Source organism: Oryctolagus cuniculus, chromosome 2 (genome assembly GCF_964237555.1).
Source record: "Oryctolagus cuniculus chromosome 2, mOryCun1.1, whole genome shotgun sequence".
Lineage (NCBI taxonomy): Eukaryota > Metazoa > Chordata > Mammalia > Lagomorpha > Leporidae > Oryctolagus > Oryctolagus cuniculus.
The window spans coordinates 90363058-90385601 of NC_091433.1; the positions used below are offsets into that span (position 1 = coordinate 90363058).

The 22544-nt window shown below is 39.3% G+C and overlaps 1 protein-coding gene across 4 annotated transcripts in view; it reads left to right on the forward strand.

Moving 5' to 3' along the window:
* LOC100358729 (A disintegrin and metallopeptidase domain 3) overlaps positions 1-22544 on the forward strand; it is an 87074-nt gene that overhangs the window by 42626 nt on the left and 21904 nt on the right. For all 4 annotated transcript variants that reach the window (XM_051832383.2, XM_017350394.3, XM_008273936.4 and 1 more), the window contains 5 exons: positions 2371-2557; positions 13003-13101; positions 16324-16519; positions 16979-17069; positions 17346-17526. In XM_051832383.2, the coding sequence (XP_051688343.2) occupies positions 2371-2557; positions 13003-13101; positions 16324-16519; positions 16979-17069; positions 17346-17526 (754 nt within the window). The remainder of the gene's footprint in view (positions 1-2370; positions 2558-13002; positions 13102-16323; positions 16520-16978; positions 17070-17345; positions 17527-22544) is intronic.

Genomic DNA, 22544 nt, shown 5'->3' on the forward strand with positions numbered 1-22544 from the left:
AAGTAAGGAGTTCTTTGGTGGGAAATAGAAAAGAAAAACAAAAAGCATTAAGACCTCAAAAACCTTAAAAAATTGAGAACGCAGAAATCGTTGACTAACTTGCGTTCCTCACTGAAAGGAAATATCAGTAAGTCCATGGCATTAGAAGGGATAAAATTGGTGGGGATTTTGCAAAGTGCAAGTGAGAGCAAATGAACTGTAAACATACCTTTGTACACTGGTAAAGCAGTAATTCGTGTCCTAAACAATCTAAAAACAATGAACCATGTGTTATCCTGATCCTGACTTTTAACTGTTGCTGTCCATCAACGGGAACAGGGTCATCTTGGAAACCTGATTGATTTCAGGGCTAAGGCAGAGAAAATGCAAATGACCCTGGAATATTTTGTGTGAGAAAATAAGGAGGGAGTCAAAGATTGATGGAGGTCTGTCAAAAGGCTGCCGAACTTCATTTGGAACCAAATCTGGGCCAATTTAATTCTAAAAATCGTAACAGTAGGTTGTGTGTTATGGTACAGCAAGTTAAGCTGCTTCTTGGCAATATGTGCATGCTCTATCAGAGGGCTGATTCGAGTTCCAGATATCTACTTCCAATCCAACATCCTGCTAATGCATACACTATGAGGCAGCTGGCAATGACTCGAGTGCCTGCCTCTCACATGTGAGACCCAGACAGAGATCCAGTCTTCTGGGGTCTGCCTTGCCTGGTAACGGATATTGCAGGTATTTGGAGAGGGAACCAGTGGATGGAAGATATTCTTTCTCTCTCTCTCATATATTCTCTCTCTCCCGCCTGCCTTTCAAGTAGATGAAAATAAATATGACTTAAAAATGATAGTGGTGATGATGTTTTACAATCCACTGCTGATAATGTAATTAGGAATCATGTTTATATTAAATCAGAGCACTCCTCTGCAAACACAAACTGGCAATGAACAATAATTTAAGAACAAAGACTGGCCAGCACTGCGGCTCACTAGGCTAATCCTCCGCCTTGCGGCGCCGGCACACCGGGTTCTAGTCCCGGTGGGGGCGCCGGATTCTGTCCCGGTTGCCCCTCTTCCAGGCCAGCTCTCTGCTGTGGCCAGGGAAGGCAGTGGAGGATGGCCCAAGTGCTTGGGCCCTGCACCCCATGGGAGACCAGGAGAAGCACCTGGTTCCTGCCATGGGATCAGCGCGATGCGCTGGCTGCAGCGTGCTGGCCGCGGCGGCCATTGGAGGGTGAACCAACGGCAAAGGAAGACCTTTCTCTCTGTCTCTCTCTCCCACTATCCACTCTGCCTGTCAAAAAATAAAAAAATTAAAAAAAAAGAACAAAGACTAGTGGACATACACTGATTACAGTTACTTTTACAAATAATAAAATCAATAGATCAAAGCGACTTTCATCTGTCCTGCAACAAATTAAAATTGCATGCCACTTTTTAGATTGTAATGAAGCAAATGTTGTTGCCAAGGTTCCTAACCTCAATCTACTAATAAGGACATATTTCACAAATACAAATTGAGGGGACATTCTATGAACGATTGTCCAGGAGTTATAAAAACTTGCATACTCCTGGGAGCTGAAACAAAGCACTTAGGCGATTAAACTAAGGAGTCATAAGAACTAAATGCATGGGCTTATTCTCAACGGATCTGATTGTTATACAGTGGTAATATTGTGGTATTTGGGTAAATTTGAGTGACATCTGAGGATTAGATACTAGAAATGGATGATTATTTCCTGATGTTGAAAGAGAATCCATTTGTATGTCAGAAGTATATGCTGAAGTATTTGGTTGTCATATATGTGTGATGGCATCTCAACCTTTCAGGAAAGAATTTTTAGACTAAATTTACTCTGAGTTTAAGTTATTTCAAAATTAAACAAAATTCATTAAACAGTGTACTTAGTAGTATAGAAGAACAAAATGTCAAAAATTACAGTCGTTCATTCTAGAGCTTGTGTATTTTGCTCCTGGCTGCTGGAATATTTTATTTATTTTGTGATTCAAGAACCAGTGATCTCAATTATTCATTAACACAATTATCCATCTTTTATACTTTATACATTTCTAGTTAAATTTATCAGTATGTTCCATTTTTGTAATAATCATTCAGGCTTCATATAATAATGATGATGTCAATAATAGGATATATTCAAATAGAGCTTATTTTAACCTCTTTACTTTCCAGATGCTTCTTATAACAAATTACAGTATAAATGAACATATGGCATTTGTTTGCGACCTATGGAATTAAAAGCGCCCTCCCATTTTTCCTGGCTGTCTTGCAGTGAAGTAGTTCAGAATTCAGTGCTTTATGGGAGAGTGTTACTGCAGTACGGGTTTTTGCTCCATTTATCTGAAGTATCTGACTTAATTTCAGACTATCCAGCGGTGTGAAGTTCTTCAGCAGCTGCAGCATGGCTGAACTGAAACAAGCAGTGTCACAGCCTGAATTTGAATGTCTTCTGGATACCAAAGTCTCATCAGTGGTTTTCCAAGGAAAAACCGGAACTTGTGGCAATGGAATTTTGGAAGGAAGAGAGCAGTGTGACTGTGGCAAACCTGAGGTGAGTCATAAACTTTATCAGGGTATCCTAAGATGTGTCTGTTTTTCTCCTGGAGTCTTAGGGAGATCCATGCAAGCTGAAAGGGAAAGACAGTCTTTAAAATGTGTATATTTTCTCAAATATAGGGGGCGTGTGAAAACTGACTCGTCCTCAGTTTGAAGCATTTGAAGGGTGTGCCTCCTGGGTGTATGTGGCACGGATTATAGAAGCAGACTGCAAACATAAATAGCCTCAGTGATATCATCGTCACCTACATCATCTCCCAGATGTGGCTGTGCAGGCTCACTGAGTTAGTAGATGTGTCTCGTTACTCATCTCCTCATCTGATTTTGGAACTTTACATCTGTGGTAACTTCTTTTATTTTTATTTGGTTTACAGAATTGGTTTAACTACACTCGTTTGCTCATTATCATGAGCAATACAGCATGACCAAACAATTAACACATGCAAGTCCAAAGTACTCCTTGTCCTGTATCTTATTGCCCGTTCTAGAAGTAGACACTATCCATTTTTTGTTATTATTATTACTAGTAATAGTATGCATTTTCATACATTTATAATGAGATTTCTTAGGGTTTCGTTGTACATTTTAATACTAGAACATCGTTTTCTGAGACAACTTTTTCTTCTCTTCATTTCTAAAAGTATTCATATTATTTTATGCAAGTGTTGATTCACTTTTCTGTCTAATAATCCACTCTGCATGGGGATTTAGAATTGCTAATGTTTCCAGTTTATGAGCTCTTTGTGTTTTCTAAAGAGTTTAGAAGCAATGGAACTCTGTCTTCTGCAGCAAAGTGGATGCACCTGATGCAAAGGATTTTTTTTTAAATTAACTTACTTCAATATAAACCTCTATTAATAATTTTAGGCTTCTTAAAGATTTATTTATTTATTTTGAAATTCAGAGTTGCAACGAAAGAGGGAGGGGCGAGGTGGGGAGAGAGAGAAAGAGAGTATTTTCCATGCACTGGTTCACTCCCCAAATGGCAGCAACTGTCAGAGATGAGCAGGGAGTTTCCATGATAGGTTAACCCACTATGCCTGATGCCCACACCTAATTTCAGTTTTATAGTGTGTACTCTCACTGGTGAAAATTTTCTTTTCTCTTTAATGAAAGATGGGATTTTTTAAAATTTTCATTTTATTTTTTTCAGTATTCTCTCTGCCCAGTGGTGGGGACCCCTTTGCTACATTTCAAATCCAGTAAATTTCTCCATCGGATAGTTCCTGTCTTTTTTTTTTTTTTTTTTTTTGATAGGCAGAGTGGACGGAGAGAGACAGAGACAGAGAGAAAGGTCTTCCTTTTCTGTCTTTATCCTTTCGATTTGTATCTTTTTTAAAGATAGCTTTCATTTACTAGAACAAAGATGCCAAACAAGTTCAAGCTAGTAAAATTTATCTGAGCCAACAGCGACTCACTCTGAGCCAGTCATCACTCTGAGCCAGGAGCAGCCCAGGGAGCTCCACCCAGCAACCAAGCAGCAGTATTTATAGACAGGAAAATAGGTGGTGTACAGAGAAAGCCTGATTGATTACAATCAGCCCACAGCTTTCCTTATCTGGTCCTGGTGCGATAAAGCCATTGCCTTGGGAAGACAGGGTGTGAGCAGTGGTCAGCTGCTGTGATCGGCTGAGACTTGGGCTGCTTGTCCTGAGAGTATCCTCTTCAACCACGGGGCAGTTTGTTTGCATGTTAGGTAAGGTTGCAGTTCGATACTTGCCCAGGCACAAAGTACACGGGCAACTTGGAACAAATTTAGTTGAATTTTATGCCACTCTCTGTCACCTTCACAATGAACATGTTCGCTTCAAAAGGGAGTCCACAATTCATGACATAGGTTACTTGAGTGTTCTTTTTGTTCCCTTCGTGTTTTCATTATTGAAATCCCAGTGAGACCATTCGAGTGTAATGGGTAGTTACATATAAGTATGTTAGAATCTTGAGAGCTACATTACACAAGGGACCCTGTTATGACCCATCAATGGTGTATACTCCTTAATTGGAGTCCCATATATTGAACCTATCAAAATCAATTACATCAAAAATGAACTAGAAGAGGAAACTGCTTATGCTTGTGAGAAAGTGTATTTGTTGATTTCTGGCAACTCAGTTCCTCCCACATTGGATGTATTTACAAAAGATGTTGGCTGTCACATACAGCGCCCTCGGTTCATCCATGGGTGGTCTAAGGCAAACATGTCATCTAAAACAACTTTAGCAGGTGAACATAAAAAAACTTTGGCAAATACCCATGGCTTACTCAGTAGAGTCATTGTAGTAAATGTTAGAGAAACATCTCTAATTATAACCTCATTTATATTTATGCTAATTAAAAGGAAAATCCTTCTACAAAAGGATACCCATTCATAAAGATTCCATTTGACTTTATTTTTAGTTTTAAAGATTTATTTTATTTATTTGAAAGAGTTACAGAGAGGGGGATTAAGAAAGAGAGGTCTTCCATCTACTGGTTCACTCCCTAAATGGTCACAATGGCCTGAGCCAGGAGCTTCATCTGAGCCCCCCACATTGGTGAAAGGGCCCAAGCCCTTGGGCCATCCTCTAATACTGCTTTCCCAGGAACATTAGTAGGGAACTAGATCTGAAGTGAGGCAGCCAGGACTTAAACTGATGCCCAGATGGGAAGCCAGTGTCACATGTGGTGGCTTAACCTTCTATACCACAACACCAGCCCCATCCATTCATAAGCATTTACACCTGATGGAAAATTCACCTTTGCTTCATAGTTCATTTTATTAGGTACAGTCTCAACTTCACTTGCCAATTGTTTATGGATTGGCAGTGGTATAACTAGAATCCTTGCTCCAAATTGGTTCCTTGTATTACATTTATTGAAACATGGAATTACCAATATATATGGCTGTTCTTTATATCTGTTTATCCACAGATCAATAAAGATAGGGGAGGGGCATATTTGGCATTTCCCTCTGGGTTGCCTTGTTAGGAATCACCAGCATGGAATCTCAGATTTGTCTTGGGATCCATTATTGAAATAGTGCACAGTGGGAGGCTATTGAAAATGAAGGGATCACAACATGGGAAGCGGGATACACAGCAAACTCATAGAGTGATAGATGTCCTAAACAGCACTCTGACCTCAGAATCAGCCCTTAAGGCATTCGGATCTGGCTGAAAAGCCCATGAGAGTATTTCAGGCATGGAAAGCCAAGACACTCTGGCAAAAAAAAAAAAAAAAAAAAAAAAAAAAAAAAAAAAAAAAAAAAACAACGAAAGAAAGATCTCTGCAAGTGAGATCCCAGTGGAAAGAACGGGGCCATCAAAGAAGGAGGTGCCTTTCTCTGAAGGGAGGAGAGAACTTCCACTTTGGCTATGACCCTGTCGGAATAAAAGCCAAGTTGGCGAACCCAAAAGGCTTCCATAGCCTTGGCAACTCATGACAAGAGCCTAGGGAGATTACTGACACCATAAACAAGAGTGTCAAATTGTTAAGTCAACAGGAGTCACTGTGTACTTACTCCTCATGTGGGATCTGTCCTTAATGTGTTGTCCAATGTGAATTAATGTTATAATTAGTACTGAAACAGTATTTTACACTTTATGTTCTGTGTGGGTGCAAACTGATGAAATCTTTACTTAATATGTACTAAATCGATCTTCTGTATATAAAGATAATTTGAAATGAATCTTGATGTGAATGGAATGGGAGAGGGAGCGGGAGATGGGAGGAGTGTGAGTGGGAGGGAAGTTATGGGGGGGGGAGCCATTGTAATCCATAAACTGTACTTTGGAAATTTATATCTACTAAATAAAAGTTAAAAAAAAAGAAAATGAAGGGATCAGAGTTATACATTCATATGCAAATTGCTGAAGAATCTTTCTTTTGGTTTTCTTGTGCATTTTTTTGGCATAAATTTAAAACCTTCAGATAGGTTTCAGCTACCATTAGATTTAAGCAAATAACCTGAATACATGGAATTTGAAATAAGCAAAGCTTACATCAAGGACCAGATAATGGACTTTGCATATCGGGGAAACCGGTTACAAGGTTAATTAGAGAATTCCTCGTGACATATTTGGCATTGTTATTTCCAAGTGAAAGTGATAAAGTGCAAAGTCTTACTTATTGCATTTTTTTTTGCCATGATCAAATAATAAAGAAACACAATGAAAGGAAGAGAGAGGATGAGGTTGCATGGTGGCAGAAGAGAGAGGGCTTGTCCAATGATTTTCAGAAAATCAACACGTCTCCAGGATATCATTTGCCTTGAAGAGAAACTTTCCTAGTCACAGTTAAACTTTGAGCTCTCCAGTGATAGCTGGACCCAAGAGTGGGGAGGGGCCATGAGATGTTGATCTAAGACCTGAGGCTGTGAAGTTTTGCAACAAACAACTTGGTATGTTGTTTTCCATTGGAGTTCGGAGCCAGTGTTTCCCAGTGTCATTTCCAGAAGACCCTTCTCTGAGTTCTTAGGTACTAGAAAATCTGGCTATAGGCAGTTGGGTCACCAAGGCCTCATTATATTGTGAAAATGTACTTTTGCCTAACACGTAAAAGCTTTCCAGGGTTGAGTCTGTGAGAAGCACAGATTCTAAGTGGTTCTCCTTTTCGTAGCATAGACCCTTTAGAAACCACACTGCTGCGGTTTCAACCTGTGTTTTCCATTGGAGGTATTGTGATTGCCATCAACAGCTGAGGTTAACACCCTTGACCAAGATGATCCACCCAGTTAGGATAGCTCTGGCTCCTACTATTTTGTTAGCAATAACTCATTTAACGGTTTTGTAACTTATCATGTGAACTTGAACTTCAAGAAATATATATTCTCAGCAATGCCCCACGTGGGAAATACATTTTCTAATTACCTTTAAGTTACAGTTAAGCCATCAACCATCCTGCATGGAAAAGCCTCTACAGAACCAAAACCAAACAGCAAAGGTGGCAATTCATTGACATCCATCTTTAAGTTCTCGAGTGATCTAGCAAGGGTGGGAAAGTTATTACCTGCCATATTTATTGTCTTGCCGGAATTATGAGCTTGACAAATAGAACATTTGTTCAAAACCACTTTAGAAAATTTAGAACAACTATCCACTGTTGTTTTTTTTTGTGTGTGTGATACACATCATTTTATTATAGTCCATGATGAGCCCTAGAGAGCAGGCCTTTTAATAATGGAAACACTTTTCCCATTATTGATTTATTTAGTTTTAATTTTAATTTTTAATAATTTTTAACAGATTCAATGTGCTTTGTAGGTACAATTCTAAGAACATAATGGCATTCCCTTACTCCCTCCCCCTCTCTCTCTTTCCACCCTCCTTCCTTCTCTCTTTCTTTTTAGTTTTTGAGATAACATTTTAAATTTACATTACAGTGAAAGGCTTAGTATTTCATAGAATAAGAAGTTTAACAACTAAAAGGCAAAATACCTTAGTTTAGTGGGGATGTACACGTGAATACAAACAATAATTCAACAGGAAAATTAACAATTCACCCATATACAGTAAATTTTAAAGTAATCATGGATCATTAAAATTATAGTAATATAACAATCATAACCATTGATTTGACAAAGATATAAAACAGTTTTACAAAACTATAATTTTTGCAATATTGATGTACATAGATATTTCTTTTTTCTTAGTTTTTTTTGGTTTGTTTTTAAAATTTTAGCTCCCAAAATGAGATATTTGTATATCTGGGTCTAGCATATTTGACTCAACATAATGTCCTCCAGTTGCATCCATTTTGCTACAAATGTTAGAATTTCATTTGTTTTTATAGCTGAATAATATTCCATTGTATATATATACCAGATTTTCTTTATCCATTCATGTGATGATAGGCACCTTAGTTGATTCCAAATTTTGGCTGTTGTGAACAGTGCTGATATAAACATAGTAATGCAGGTATCTCTTCGATACATTGTGTTCAAGTCTTTTGTGTATATACTCAGTAGTGGGATTGCTGGATCATATGGCAAATCTATTTCTAGTTTTTTAAGAAATCTCCACACTGTTTTCCACAGTGGCTGCACTAATTTACATTCCCACCAACACCATATAAGTGTTCCCCTTTCTCCAAGTCCTTGCCAGCATTTGTTACTCTTTGTGTTTTGGATTTTAGCCAGTCTGATAGGGGTGAGTTGATATTTCAGTGGGGTTTTGATTTGCATTTCCCTAATGGTTAGCGATGTTGAGCATTTTTTCATTTATCTGTTGGCCACTTGTATTTCCTGTTTTGAGACCTGTCCAAGTCCTTTGCCCATTTCTCAACTGGATGGATTGGGTGTTGATGTTGTTGTGTTTTTTAAGTTGCTGATATATTCGGGATATTAATCCTTTGTCATATCAGTGATTTGCAAACATTTTCCCCATTCTGTTGGATGTCTATTCACTCTATTGATCATTTCCTTTGTTTGCAGAAGCTTGTGAGTTTGATGTAGTCCCGTTTATTTAGTTTTGCTTTTGTTGCCTGTGCTTTTGGAAGTCTTGTCCCTGAAGCTATCCTCTGTCCCAGTGTCGTGGAGTGTTTCCCTTATGTTTTCTTCCAGCAACTTCCTAGTCTCAGGTTTTAAATTTAGACCTTTGATCCACTTTCAGTTACAAAAATGTATATGGTGAGAGTTAATGGCTCTAATTTCATTCTTGTACATATATAAATCCACTTTGCCAACTGCCAGCAGCATTTATTGAATAACTACCCTTACTCCACTGTATGGTGTGAGTGGAAGCTTCAAGTATGAGGTCAAATTTTTTTTCCATATGGACACCCAATTGCTGCAGCCCCATATATTGGAAAGACTGTTCTTCTCCTATTCTCACAATTGTTGAGAAGCAATCCATCATATTTTTAAGACTTTAACTTGTATAGCTAAGACTCTCATGGATTTGACTTATATTGTATGTTGTGTGTAAGGTTTTTTTATGTCAAGTTTCAACATGGTTTGTAGGCATATAGAAGTAACGATTCCTCCTATATCAAGCTTAAGGTAAGTTTGATTCATATTTTGGAAAATGTTTGGAAGATATGCAAAATTTAGAAATCAAAAACATGAAATAATACCAATGAAGATATGGAAAAAAGTATGCTTTTGAAGTGTATTCCAAAAATAAGAAAAATCAGTAGTTTGTCAACACCTACCATCTAATTGGCAAATGGAAAATTCAGAAGATAGTAAATAATGAAGACATATTAAATGAAAGTTTGGAGAGCTAGGAATGAAGGGAATAAAAAAAATCTGGTGTCTTGAATTTTTCAATGACTTCTAAATGGAGCCTCCTTTGGAGAAAAGAATCATCACTCGAGTTTACCACACAACAAACCGCTCCAACCCTTCCAAAAGGTGCACACACATACACACACACACACACAGGACTTCCACATATTTGCCGAGGCCATGATGGGGGTGAGAGTCTTACCCATAGGCACAAAGAATGAAACCACAAAGATTAGATGACAAGCTTTTAGATATAATAAAGGTATACTATTTAACAATATCAAAATATACAAAAATTACCAACAACACAAAATTGAGGTGTTAGAAAAACATGTAAAATGTGATAACACATACAAGGTTACTTCAAAAAGATCACGGGAAATGCACATTACCTTGTTGTAATTTTTTTCCACAACTTTCTTTAAAGTAACCTCATATTAATGGCTAGGGGTTAATACTGTTAATATGAAATTGCTTAGCAGGAAAGAAGAAAGGAGAGAGACAATACCATAACAGAAATATTAACATTGTAATATTAAATACACCAGAATGAGCAGAGAAGTAAAATTTTCAACACATCAATAGTGAAAATGATAAAATTGAAAAAAAATTGCACTTTGGTAGTCCCTTTTACTCATTTATAAATTTTACTGTTACCTACTGCTAAATAGAGAAACTGTACAAAATGATATATTTTTCAAAGATTTATTTCATTTATTTGAAAGTCAGAGTTACAGAGAGAGGTAGATACAGAGACAGAGAGAGGTCTTCCATCTGCTGTTTCACTCCCCAGATAACTACAATGACCAGAGCTGTGCCGACCCGAAGCCAGGAGCCAGGAGCTTCTTCCAGGTCTCCCACGTGGGTGCAGGGGCCCAAGGACTTGGGTCATCTTCCACTGCTATCCCAGGTCATAACAGAGAGCTGGATCAGAAGTGGAGCAGCCAGGACTAGAACTGGCACCCATATGGGATGCCAGCGCTTCAGGCCAGGGGGTTAATCCACTGTGCCTCAGCACCAGCCCCACAAAATGATATTCTGAGAAGACTTGACAATATGGAAAAGCACCGATAATACAATAAATTAAAAACTATAAAAATCACACTGTGTATTTTTGTGCACACAAGAAGACTGAAAACTGATTGTGTCATATCTCTGACATAACAAGGTATCTACACCATGGAATTCTGAGTAACTCTATCATCCTTTTCTCTAAAGGGACCATATATTATGAGTGGAGTGCTGATAAATACAAAAGTCAAAAGTCGCCGGCGCTGCGGCTCACTAGGCTAATCCTCCGCCTTGCGGCGCCGGCACACCGGGTTCTAGTCCCGGTCGGGGCGCCGGATTCTGTCCCGGTTGCCCCTCTTCCAGGCCAGCTCTCTGCTGTGGCCAGGGAGTGCAGTGGAGGATGGCCCAGGTGCTTGGGCCCTGCACCCCATGGGAGACCAGGAGAAGCACCTGGCTCCTGCCTTCGGATCAGCGCGATGCACCGGCCACAGCGCGACGGCAATTGGAGGGTGAACCAACGGCAAAGGAAGAGCTTTCTCTCTGTCTGTCTCTCTCTCACTGTCCACTCTGCCTGTCAAAAAAAAAAAAAAAGTCAAAAGTTGAGGTGAAAGTGTTGTGGCACATGAGTAGCCAGAGTCCCAGCTGTTTCGCTTCCAATCCAGCTTCCTGCTGATGCTCCTGCCAAGGCAGCAGAAGATGGCTCAAGTACTTGGGGGCCTGCTACTTGCAATAGAGACCAGGATGGAGTTCTTGGCTCCTGGCAAAATAAATTAATAAGTCCTTTTTTTTTATAAATTCAGAAGTCAAATTAGAGGGCTTTTGTAAAATTTTTTTAAAAAAATTATTAGTATAAAGAGAACGGATTTCATGTATTTCATAGGTGCAATTCTAAGAAGATAATCATAATCTCTCCCTCTGTCAAACACCCCTCCTTCCTTCCTTTCTTTTTTTTTCTTTTTCTTGCAAAAACATAATTTCAGTCCACTCTATAATCAAAGGCTTAATGCACCACTAACCATGATATTCAACAAGTGTAAGAGGGATCGATAATATGCTGTCATGCATCAGTTAATTTGGCTGCTTTTAGAGAAATGCATTGTTAGGCAATTTCATCCCTAAAGGCCCAGCCTACTGCACCTAGGCTATGGGGCGTAACCTACTGCTCCTTGGCCTCAAGCCTGTGTGGTGTGTTACTCTACTAATTACTGTGGGCAGCTACAACACAGTGGTAAATATTCATGCGTGTAGATACAGAACATAGAAGCGTGCAGTTAAAATATGCCACACAATAAGGAATGCTACAGCTGGAGGAGACTCTCACCATGACTGCACCCTGAACTGTGCTCTAGGCAGGTGGGTGAGTGAGCAGTGAGCGGGAGAGAAGGCCCAGGACACTGCTCCCACAGACTCCATGAACGCCGCACACTTAACCCCCACACAATTTCCTGAATATGTTTCTCTGTGTTAATAAGTTAACTGTAACTTGTTTTTTTTACTTTCTGAACTTCTAAAACTGTTTAGCTCTTTATCTCTTTTATAGTAACAGCTTAAACCGCACACTGTAAGTCTACACAAAGGTATTTCCTTTCTTTATAGCTTTGTAAAGTTTTTTTTTTCTGTTTCTAATTCTAATTTTTTTTACATCACAATTTTATGTTGGAAACTAAGAGAAAACACACATATTTGCTCGTCCTACACCAGATCCGTGTTATAAATGACGGCATCTTCCACCTGCATTTCTTGTCTCAGGGCAATGCCATGCCTGCAGCTGTCATCTCTTGTGGGAACAATGCTGTCTTCTGGACACTGCCTGAAACACTTGCCTGCTGCCTTACGGTTCACTTTTTATTTTCTTCTAAGTAGAAGGAGGACAGGCCACAGCAATGACCAGTGCACAGTGCAGTCCATACACTGAGCCACTGTCATCAGTGAATGCACTGTACCGGGCTGGTCGTTACAGTTTAGGTGACTGACGCGTAGTAGGATTGTTTGCACCAGCACCAGCACAGTCACTTGAGTGGCAACGTTGCACTACAGTGAAGATGACCACATCACTAGGGGACTGGAAGTGTTCAGCTCCTCTACAACCTTATGAGACCACCATTGTACATGAATCTGCCCGTGACCCATCATGTGTCATGGGGCTCATGGACGTATCTGTAAACTCTGTAATGTCATTTGTGTGAATGAAAATTTCCATATTTAACTTGAATATATTTGCTTTCAGACATGCATATATAAAAAATGCTGCAACCCCCATGCTTGTGAGCTAATTGGATTTGCCGAATGTGGAACTGGACCATGCTGCAATAATAAAACTTGCCTAGTAAGCTTTCAAAATATCACATTATTTAGTTTCATGAAGTTTTAGTCTTCTTATACATTCATTTGTTAGCTATTTAAAACAATCTTTTTAACTTTTTGTCTTTTCGGTAAGCTTCTCTTGGTCTAGTTCCTAATAGCATGCGAATATTTTTGAATGTCCTTAAGTTTTATACAGAGCATGTTTTTAAATGAATATGTATTATTTTCTATGGAGCTAGATATAGAGCATATTTTATTATTTTATATATGTGTAATTTCATTTGTTTTTGAGTTAATAGTTATGTGTGCTTGTAAATGACATTTCATGGACAACTGATTTCAGGATCCAGAAGATGTCTTTTGGGGTCTGTCAGTCTTCCTCTTAGCTCCATTTCTAAATCAGTCTCAGTCTCTACTGAAGACACACTCAGTTCTTCCACACAGTGCCAACTCCAGGTTATTTTGACATTATTAATCCTTCTTGTTTATGCCTGAATGTAGCTCTTCATGATTAGACAGTGCATGACAAAGCCCTGGTTGAACTATCCTACACACATGGGCAATGTCTGATAAGCAGAAAACGATAACAAGAGCTCCTGCTTTCCACACGGCAGGAAGAGGAGCAGTGTAGGACACGTGGCGCATAAAGACTGACGTGTAGCTGGAAAGTGCTTTTTTTAAGGACCTTCACAGAGTTTTCTATGCTAAAATCAAGGACGTTACAATTAGCAAAAAATAATAAGTACCCTTAAAAAAACGGGGTCCTTGCTAAGAAATTTAGATCACCAATATGTGAGCATAAATTACAAATTTTAGGGTAAAACAAGATCCAACCTAAACAGGAAGCAGAAGAATATTTTGATTTTTGTAACATTTGTCAGTTGCAAGTTGCTCTGTCATCTTGTGTATCTCTCTCTCCCTGCTGAATGTCTCACCCTGCTGGTGTCTGGGCTCCTGCAGCTTATTCTTGAACTCAGCATTAATGAGATGTTTTGGGATTGTCACACTGGCGACCCCAGTGTTTGTGACAGTGACGATGACAAATTTCCCGTGTCAGAAGTTGCAAGGTACAGCCCGGCCGCTAGGTGAGGCTGACCTACGTTTCCTCATGTGCTGATTGGCCAGCCTGTGGCTTCGTGTCAGCAGGCTTTCAAGACTCATTCTCAGTGGCACAATGCCCAGGCTCTTGGAGAACTTCACCACCCTGCTGCCACCATGCTTGCTGCTGTCAACTCATTTTGTGTCAATCAGAAAAATCTGTTTCTTTTCCTCTTTTAAAAGATTTATCTACTTGACAGGAAGGAGGGACTGGGTGAGGGGCAGAATGCCCGGAGAGGTGGGTAAAGGGAGATACCCCCATCTGCTGGTTCACACCCTCTGTGGCCACATCAGCCAGCACTGGGCCAGGTCAAGGCCAGGAGCCTGGAAATCTGTCTGGATTTCCCACAGGGTGGCAGGGGCACAGTTACATGCACCAACATTCACTGCTTTCCTGGGCACATTGGCAGGGAGCTCGAAAAACAGAGCAGCTGGGACTCATACTGCCTCTCTGATCCGGGATGCCAGCCTGCCGAGAGGTGGCTTCATCCACTTCGCTACAATGCTGCTCCCTGTCTCACTGAATCCCGCCCCGGGGGCTGGGTACTTCCTCTCAAGACGGCCTTTCCGGGATTCATGGCAGGTCACAAATATCTTCCAATTCCTTTCCTGACAGTAGGGTTCTGACTGCAATAGGGCTTCCCTTTCTTGAGTGTCTCAACCCTGGTGTTCACCTTTTTGAACTTGCCACTGGCGTTAGCCTTCTTGGCTTGAGCTTTCTTCTTCGTGTCTACTTTGGAGCACTTAAACCCAACGCTTTGCACGATGGGAGGAAATGGAAAGCGTGTTCTTTTTCACTATGGATTAGTAACTAAAGTCAACGGCTGTTTGATTTTTAGAGTGTATAAATATAGAGAGCAGCCTGGGGTTTCTATCTCTAGGCAATAGGTCGTTCTACTTTTCCCATCATTAGAGCTCTCATCTTGGCCTTTGTCTTCAGAACAGTGGTGCCGAGGCTTTTTCTAAACATTTCACGGCCCTCTGACTACATCTTCAAGAGTAGGTTAAAATGTAGATCATTGCAAAACTTGGCAGAATGAAAAATCTCAGTGCAAGTTGCAAGGATGGCCCCATACCTAACATCTGGAGTCGTTACATCAGTCCACACTGATTTTTATCATGCATGATGGCGTGAATTTGACATATCATTCAAAGGTTTCCAGGTGTCTTCCAGTGTGTTCCCATTTTTATTTGCCATAGTGTAAAATTCTGTTTTCTTCTCTGCCTGCTTCCAGATAAGTGAGTTATCACTAGGCACACTCAGCTTCTGGCTTCAGCTTGGCCCTGGTCCAGCTGCAAACACGTTTTGGGAGTTCTCTCTGTCTCCACATCCCCTTTATTCTGTCTCTCAGATTCAACGCTTAGTCTCAGCCAAAAGCCCAAGAAGTCTCTCAAATAAATAAATAAATACATAAATAGTGATCACAAAAGCCCATTGAAAACAATGTGCACATCTCATGTCTGAATGTCTGTACTTGATACCCAAACTCTGGATCCTGACTCCAGCTTCCTGTCATTCAGACTATGGAAATCGGAAGTAATTCACTCAAGTAATTAGGTTCCTGCCCCCTGCTTGTGAGACCTGGTTTGAGTTCCTGGTACCTGGCTTCTTCCCAGACCAGCCCTAGCTATTGTGGGCATGTGAAGAATAACCCAGGTAGTGGGAATGCTCTCTCACGCGCTCTCCCTCTCTCTGCCCTCTCAAATAAAAAACTAAAAAATGTTAGTGTCCCCAGAATACCAGTTATGATTTGATCAGTTGTATCCTGAAGAATGGGCAAGCAAAGAAAAACAAATAAGCTCTTAAGAAGCTTGAACTGAAAATGAGTCTGTCTTTATAATTGGGTGAATCCAAGTTTCAAACAGTAATGATGGGATTCTTCTTCTAATCATTTTGTTGGGATTTCCTTTTTCCTGTTGTTGCTGACAACTCTCAAACTTTCTCATACGTGATCACAGTTTGCAGCTTTGTACTTTTCTAATCCATAGTGTGCCAATATTTGAAAAAAAAAAAAAAAACAGAGAGCTCCTCTTCTCCCCGACATTCATTCACGCATTTTTAATCCTTGAGAGTGGAGGGAAACTGGACTCACACACACACACACACACACACACTCAAACTTATATATTCTTCTTTGTCTCACAGATAGCCCATAGAGGATTATCATGTAGGAAAAGTACAGATCCATGTGATTTTCCAGAATATTGTAACGGAACAAGTGAAATTTGTGTACCTGACATAAAAGCTGCCGACTTAGAACCATGCCAGAATAAAACTGCCTACTGCTATAAAGGAAGGTGTCGAGATTTAGATAGACAATGTGCAGACTTCCTTGGAGTGTGTAAGACTTTTATCTTTTTTCTGGGATTTCTGTTTAAACTTTAGTTCCTCGAAAGACAGTAAGCGCATCTTATAGCTGTACTGGAAAATGTTGTAATTTTTCCACCCAGATTTGAAAAGAAATTAAAGCCACTCTGACCTATATTAAGAGGTGAACAGAATAGGGCATCAGTCCAATTCCAGTTGACTTGTGGGAAAGTCTAGACCTTTAGAGTAGCAAACAAAAGAGCAAATGACCTATTTCTCAGTTATTTCTACACTATAGTACACATTTTCTCATTTGGATTAGCTTTTAAGAAGTGTTTCTCCTTTTTGTATAGGTAGTAGATGGAAGTCAATTTATACAGTTTGGCATTGACTGGGCATCTTATTGTAATATGCCTCTTCATTGATTTGCCACTTTTGGTTTCTAATTATGTATTTTAAACATGAGGAATTCTAACTGCGTCTTCATTTTCAGATGCTAGAGGTTCTACTTATCTGTGTGGACAAGAAATCAATTTTCTACATGACCAATTTGGAGGTTGTCGGGGGCGATTTTGTACTTTCACGTATGTATTTGGAAGATTTTTTTTATTTTCCAAATGCATGTCCATAGACTGTAGACTCACCCAGAGCAAAGAGAGAGGCGCCTGGTGTATGTGTGTGTGTTAGCATCTGCAGTTTATAGAAAATGCACTTATAGTTTGTTCTTCATAAGTCAGTGTATGCTGTAAAAAGTTTTAGTTTTATCATCGGAGTATTTTGAATTAACTTTATATTTTTAAATTGTTATTTACCTGATACATTGCATACTTAAGCGACTAATGAATTACTTATGTCTCCAGGAATACCCTTTGTGGGCACCTAGTTTGTACATGGACAAGTGAAACCATCATACAATCAAGAGAGTTTGACTATCAATACACTTTTCTTGGAGGCCACGTATGTGTATCTGGAAGAGCAAGAAATAGAACAAACGAGGGTATATTCGTTGTGGAAGAAGGAACTACGTGTGGTAGGGACAGTGTAAGTACAGTTTCTACTTCATATCACATATTGTGGATCTGTGTGTGTGTGTGTGTTGAGGAAGACCTTAAAATCTCGTTTATTACTAGTGTTAATTACAGTTGCTGCATTATGATTTTTTTTAATTTTTAAAATGTATTTTCATTTTATTAGAAAGGCAGAGAGAGACCGAGAAAAGAGAGAGAGATTCCATCTGCTGATTCACTCCCCAAAATGCCTGCAACAGCTGAGGCTCAGCAGAACTGAAGCCAGAAGCCGAAACTCAATTCAGGTCTCCCACATGGGTAGTAGGAAGCCAGTGGCTAAAGCAGCACCAGCTGTCTCCCAGGGTGTATATTAGCAGAAAGCTACAATCGGAAACAGAGCTGGGACTTGAATCCTTATATGGCAGATGGGCATCCCAAATGGTGTCTTAACCACTGGGACAATTCCTGCCCCTTGGATCATGATCTTAAAATTCAACAACTAAAATTAAATGGTCAAAAGTGCTCTTGCTCCACTGTATCATGTAGATATTGTAACTCATATTTTGACCACTTGAGAAGCTAAGCTTCCTTCTTAGGCTGGGAATTGACCTGCGGTAATCTGTGCAAATCAAGAATAAAAATAAACAATCAATAAACCAAAAAATGTTAAAATATCACAAAAGTGTTATGCTATTAAAATAATCTGAAGATCAACAACATTATGCATATTAACCTACTCCACAAATAATTCTTCCAAAGAAGATAATATTCTTACCAAAAACTTGGCCACTTCATAGGAGCTAGTAATGAAATACAGAAACCTAGTAAGGGATTTTCAAAGCAGTGATTTAAAAAAATTAGCTGATTAATGAAAAAAAGTATACAATTATGATGTATTTTAATAAAATAATTACCATATGCACATAATATTTTAAGAAGTGAACAATAAGGGGAAAATTCCAGTGAGCTGAAAACATATCAGAATGAGAAAATGTCACATGAAAATGATAATCACAAAGGAACATACTATCTTAAAAAGTAACATGTCAGTATCAACAAGGCCACTTAAAATTAACTGGAAAATATTTACCAAAACTACCACAGTGTAAATACATAACTTATTAGCTAATTTTGTAGTGAATAACTTAGAGAAAAAGTCACTAACACATAACAGATATGTGATATAATATGAAAATTAATTTGGCTTTTTCCCTGTTTCCTGGCACATAGCTCTGAATAAAACCTGTAGAGAATCATGAGAATGAGCAGTGTATTTTGCTATTCATAATAAGCCCCTCAGTCAAAACTGAGTTTTTATTCATTTCCCTCACACTTTCACTTCTGCTACTGAAGCAACTTAGAGCAGGATCTCTTGATGGCCTCAGCATGGAGCCGGTTATTAGAATGACCAAGCTATTAGAGGGTTAGGACTTTCACCCATTCTCCTCTGATTTCTTGGGAGAAAAGAGATAAGCTGTGTAAGAACTCCAGGACAAAGGGACCGGAGGTTCTATATCGTGAATTTGCAACTCGCAGGGAGCGTAGTGCACTCATGTGGTCATCCTGGAAACCAGCCTCTACCTGAGAAGACGTGGGAGCCCTCCACTTTTCCTCCAACACCTTGCCCTAGGCATTCCATCCATCTGCCTGTTTGTGGCATCTTTTACAGTAAACTTAAATATCAGTAAAGGGTTTTGGCTGAGTTCTGTGGGACTTCCTAACAGATTGTTTCTCCAAGGAGGGGAATTGTGATTGGCATCTGAAATCCAGTCAGTCCTTTGGGGGGCTGAGCCCTATAGCTTACGGTATCTGATGCTAATCCTTCCAGGTGGGTATTGTGTGTGCATTGATTTGCTGGACACTCAATTGCTGTCAGAAAATTGGTTGTTGTCCGAGAACTCATGCTAATTTCTACCTGTAGAAGTTGGGTGCAATTCTTGATGCATAGACACAAAGAATCATCTATACATAGTTCTTGTCTAGTATACATGACAACAGAAAGGCAAAGTCAATTGTCGAGTTGTAATCAGTAAGGAATGTAATGAGGGTTAACGTGAGCCAAGATTGAAATTGGCTAATATCCAAATGTCAGGCTCCTGAGAAACAAAGAGTTACAATTTGAGTAGAGTATGCTTTCAGGGAAGTCACATGGACTCATTACATCTGGCTCGAAGTTCAAGAAGGATTATGCATATCCAAAGGGGTGTAGGTGTGTGCGCCCAGTAAGCTATTACCTATGCTACATATGCCATCATATTCAGCTGGAGGTGGGGATTTAGCATTCCAATGAATGGTCTGGGGCTTTTTACTTTAGAAAGCTGAGGTTGAGGTGACAACTGCTGCTTGTGCACAGAATTCTCACCACTGGCTGCAGCCTGCTTATGGCTAGTGGTTCCTCAGTAAAGGGAGTTCACCAACTGGATAATGTCTTCAACCAGTCAGTTGTAACTTACATAGAACTGCAAGGATTCTGGTTGATTTTAATATATTCATTTGTATACACACACACATGTATGTATGTGTATATGTGTGTGTGTGTGTGTGTGTGTGCGTGTATTAGTTTCCTGGTGCAGGGTATTTCCCAAGTAATGTGATTAAATAATACAAAGTAAACAAATATTGAGATACTGGTTTTACATATCAAAATCTATGGGATACAGCAAAAAGCAGTGTTAAAAAGCAATTAGAAAGATATCAAATAATCAATCTAGCAATGCATCTCAAAGACATAGAGTAATAAGAAGCAACCAAACCTCAAAGTGGTAATAAAAAAGAAATATTAAAAACTACAAAACAAATACACAAATTTGAAATTTTTTAAAAATCACAAAAAAAATCAGTGACATGAAGAGCTAATTTTTGAAAAAGTAAACAAAATGGACAAATGATTGGCCCAACTAACCAACTAAAGGAAGAAGGATTAGACCCAAATTAATAATATCAGAGATGAGGGGCTGGCGCCATGGCTCACCTGGTTAGTCCTCCGCCTGTGGCACCAGCATCTCATATGGGCACCAGGATCTAGTCCTGGTTGCTCCTCTTCCAGTCTAGCTCTCTGCTGTGACCCAGGAGGGCAGTGGAGGATGGCCCAAGTGCTTCGGCCCTGCACCCACATGGGAGACCAGGAAGAAGCACCTGGCTCCTGGCTTCAGATCGGTTCAGTATTGGCCATGGCGGTCATTTGGGGAGTAAATCAATGGAAGGAAGACCTTTCTCTCTCTCTCTCTCTCTCTCTCTCTCTCTCTCTCTCTTGCTATCTATAACTCTACCTGTCAAATAAATAAAAATAAATAATAAAAATAATAATATCAGAGATAAAAAAGATGTTACAAATGTTACCATGAAAATAAAATGAATAATAATTATGAATTATTACAAAGAGCCATATGCCAATATATGCATAAGTGTAGGAGAAATAGATTGAATTCCAGATACATACAATTTACCAAAATTGAGGCATGCAGACACAGAAAACTTGAATAGACAAATAACCAAAAAAGAGTTTGAAGCAGTAATAAAGTCTTCCCAATAAAGAAAAACCCAGAACCAGGTGACTTCATTTGCTGAATTCTACCAAACCTTTAATGACAAATTAATCCCAATTCTTCTTAACCTGTTCAAAACAATTGAAAAAGAGGGAATCCTCCCAAACTCCTTCAGTGAGGCCAGCATCTCCTTAATTCCAAAACCAGAAAAAGATACAATCAAGAAAGATAACTATTGACCAATATGCTTAATGAACTTAGATGTAAAAACCTCAAGAAAATACCAGCTAATCAAATCCAACAACACATCAAGAAGATCTTCAAGCCTGAACATGTGGAATTTATCCTGGGGATGCAGGGGTGTTTCATATATATAAATCAATATACATGATACATCACATTAAAAATCTGAAGAATAAAAATCCTATGATTGTCTATAATTACAGAGAAAATATTTGATAAAATATAACATCTTTAGCAAATTCAGTATAGAAGGAATATATCTCAGAACAATCAAGGCAATATATGAAAAACCCACAAGCAGCATCATATTGAATGTGGAAAAACTGGAAGCATTTCTACTAAGATCTAGAATCAAACATGGAAGCCCACTTTTTCCATTACTTTTAAGTACAGTTCTGGAGGTATTATCCAGAGCCATCAGAGTAGAAAAAGAAATAAAAGGGATACAAAGTTAAAAAAAAAAGTAAATAAAATTATCCCTGTTTGCAGATAACATGATCCTCTATAAAGAGAACCAAAAGAGGCCGGCGCCGCGGCTCACTAGGCTAATCCTCCGCCTTGCGGCGCCGGCACACCGGGTTCTAGTCCCGGTCGGGGCACCGGATTCTGTCCCGGTTGCTCCTCTTCCAGGCCAGCCCTCTGCTGTGGCCCAGGAGTGCAGTGGAGGATGGCCCAGGTGCTTGGGCCCTGCACCCCATGGGAGACCAGGAAAAGCACCTGGCTCCTGGCTCCTGCCATCGGATCAGCGTGGTGCGCCGGCCACGGCGGCCATTGGAGGGTGAACCAACGGCAAAAGAAGACCTTTCTCTCTGTCTCTCTCTCTCACTGTCCACTCTGCCTGTAAAAAAAAAAAAAAAAAAAAAAAAAAAAAAAAAAAGAGTACACCGAGAGAACACTGGAAATCTTAAGAGAATCTGGCAAAATTACAGGATATAAAAAATGAATACACAAGAATCAACAGAATTTGTATATACCAATTATGCCATGACTGAGAATGAACTCATTCACAGTAGCTACAAAAATTTTTAAATATCTGGGGATAAATTTAACCAAGGGTGTAAAAGATCTCCACAGTAAAAATTAAAAAACATTAAGGCAAGAAGTAGAAGAAGACACAAAAAATGGAAAAAATCTCCCATGTTTGTGGAAAAGAAGAGTTAATACCAGTAAAATGCCCATACTATCCAAAGCAATTTACAGATTCAGTGCACCCCCAATTTGAATACCCAGCACATTCTTCTCAGATATTAAGAGAAAAATGATCCAAAAATTCATATGGAAACACAAGAGACCTTGAATAGGTAAAGCAGTCTTAAGCAATGAA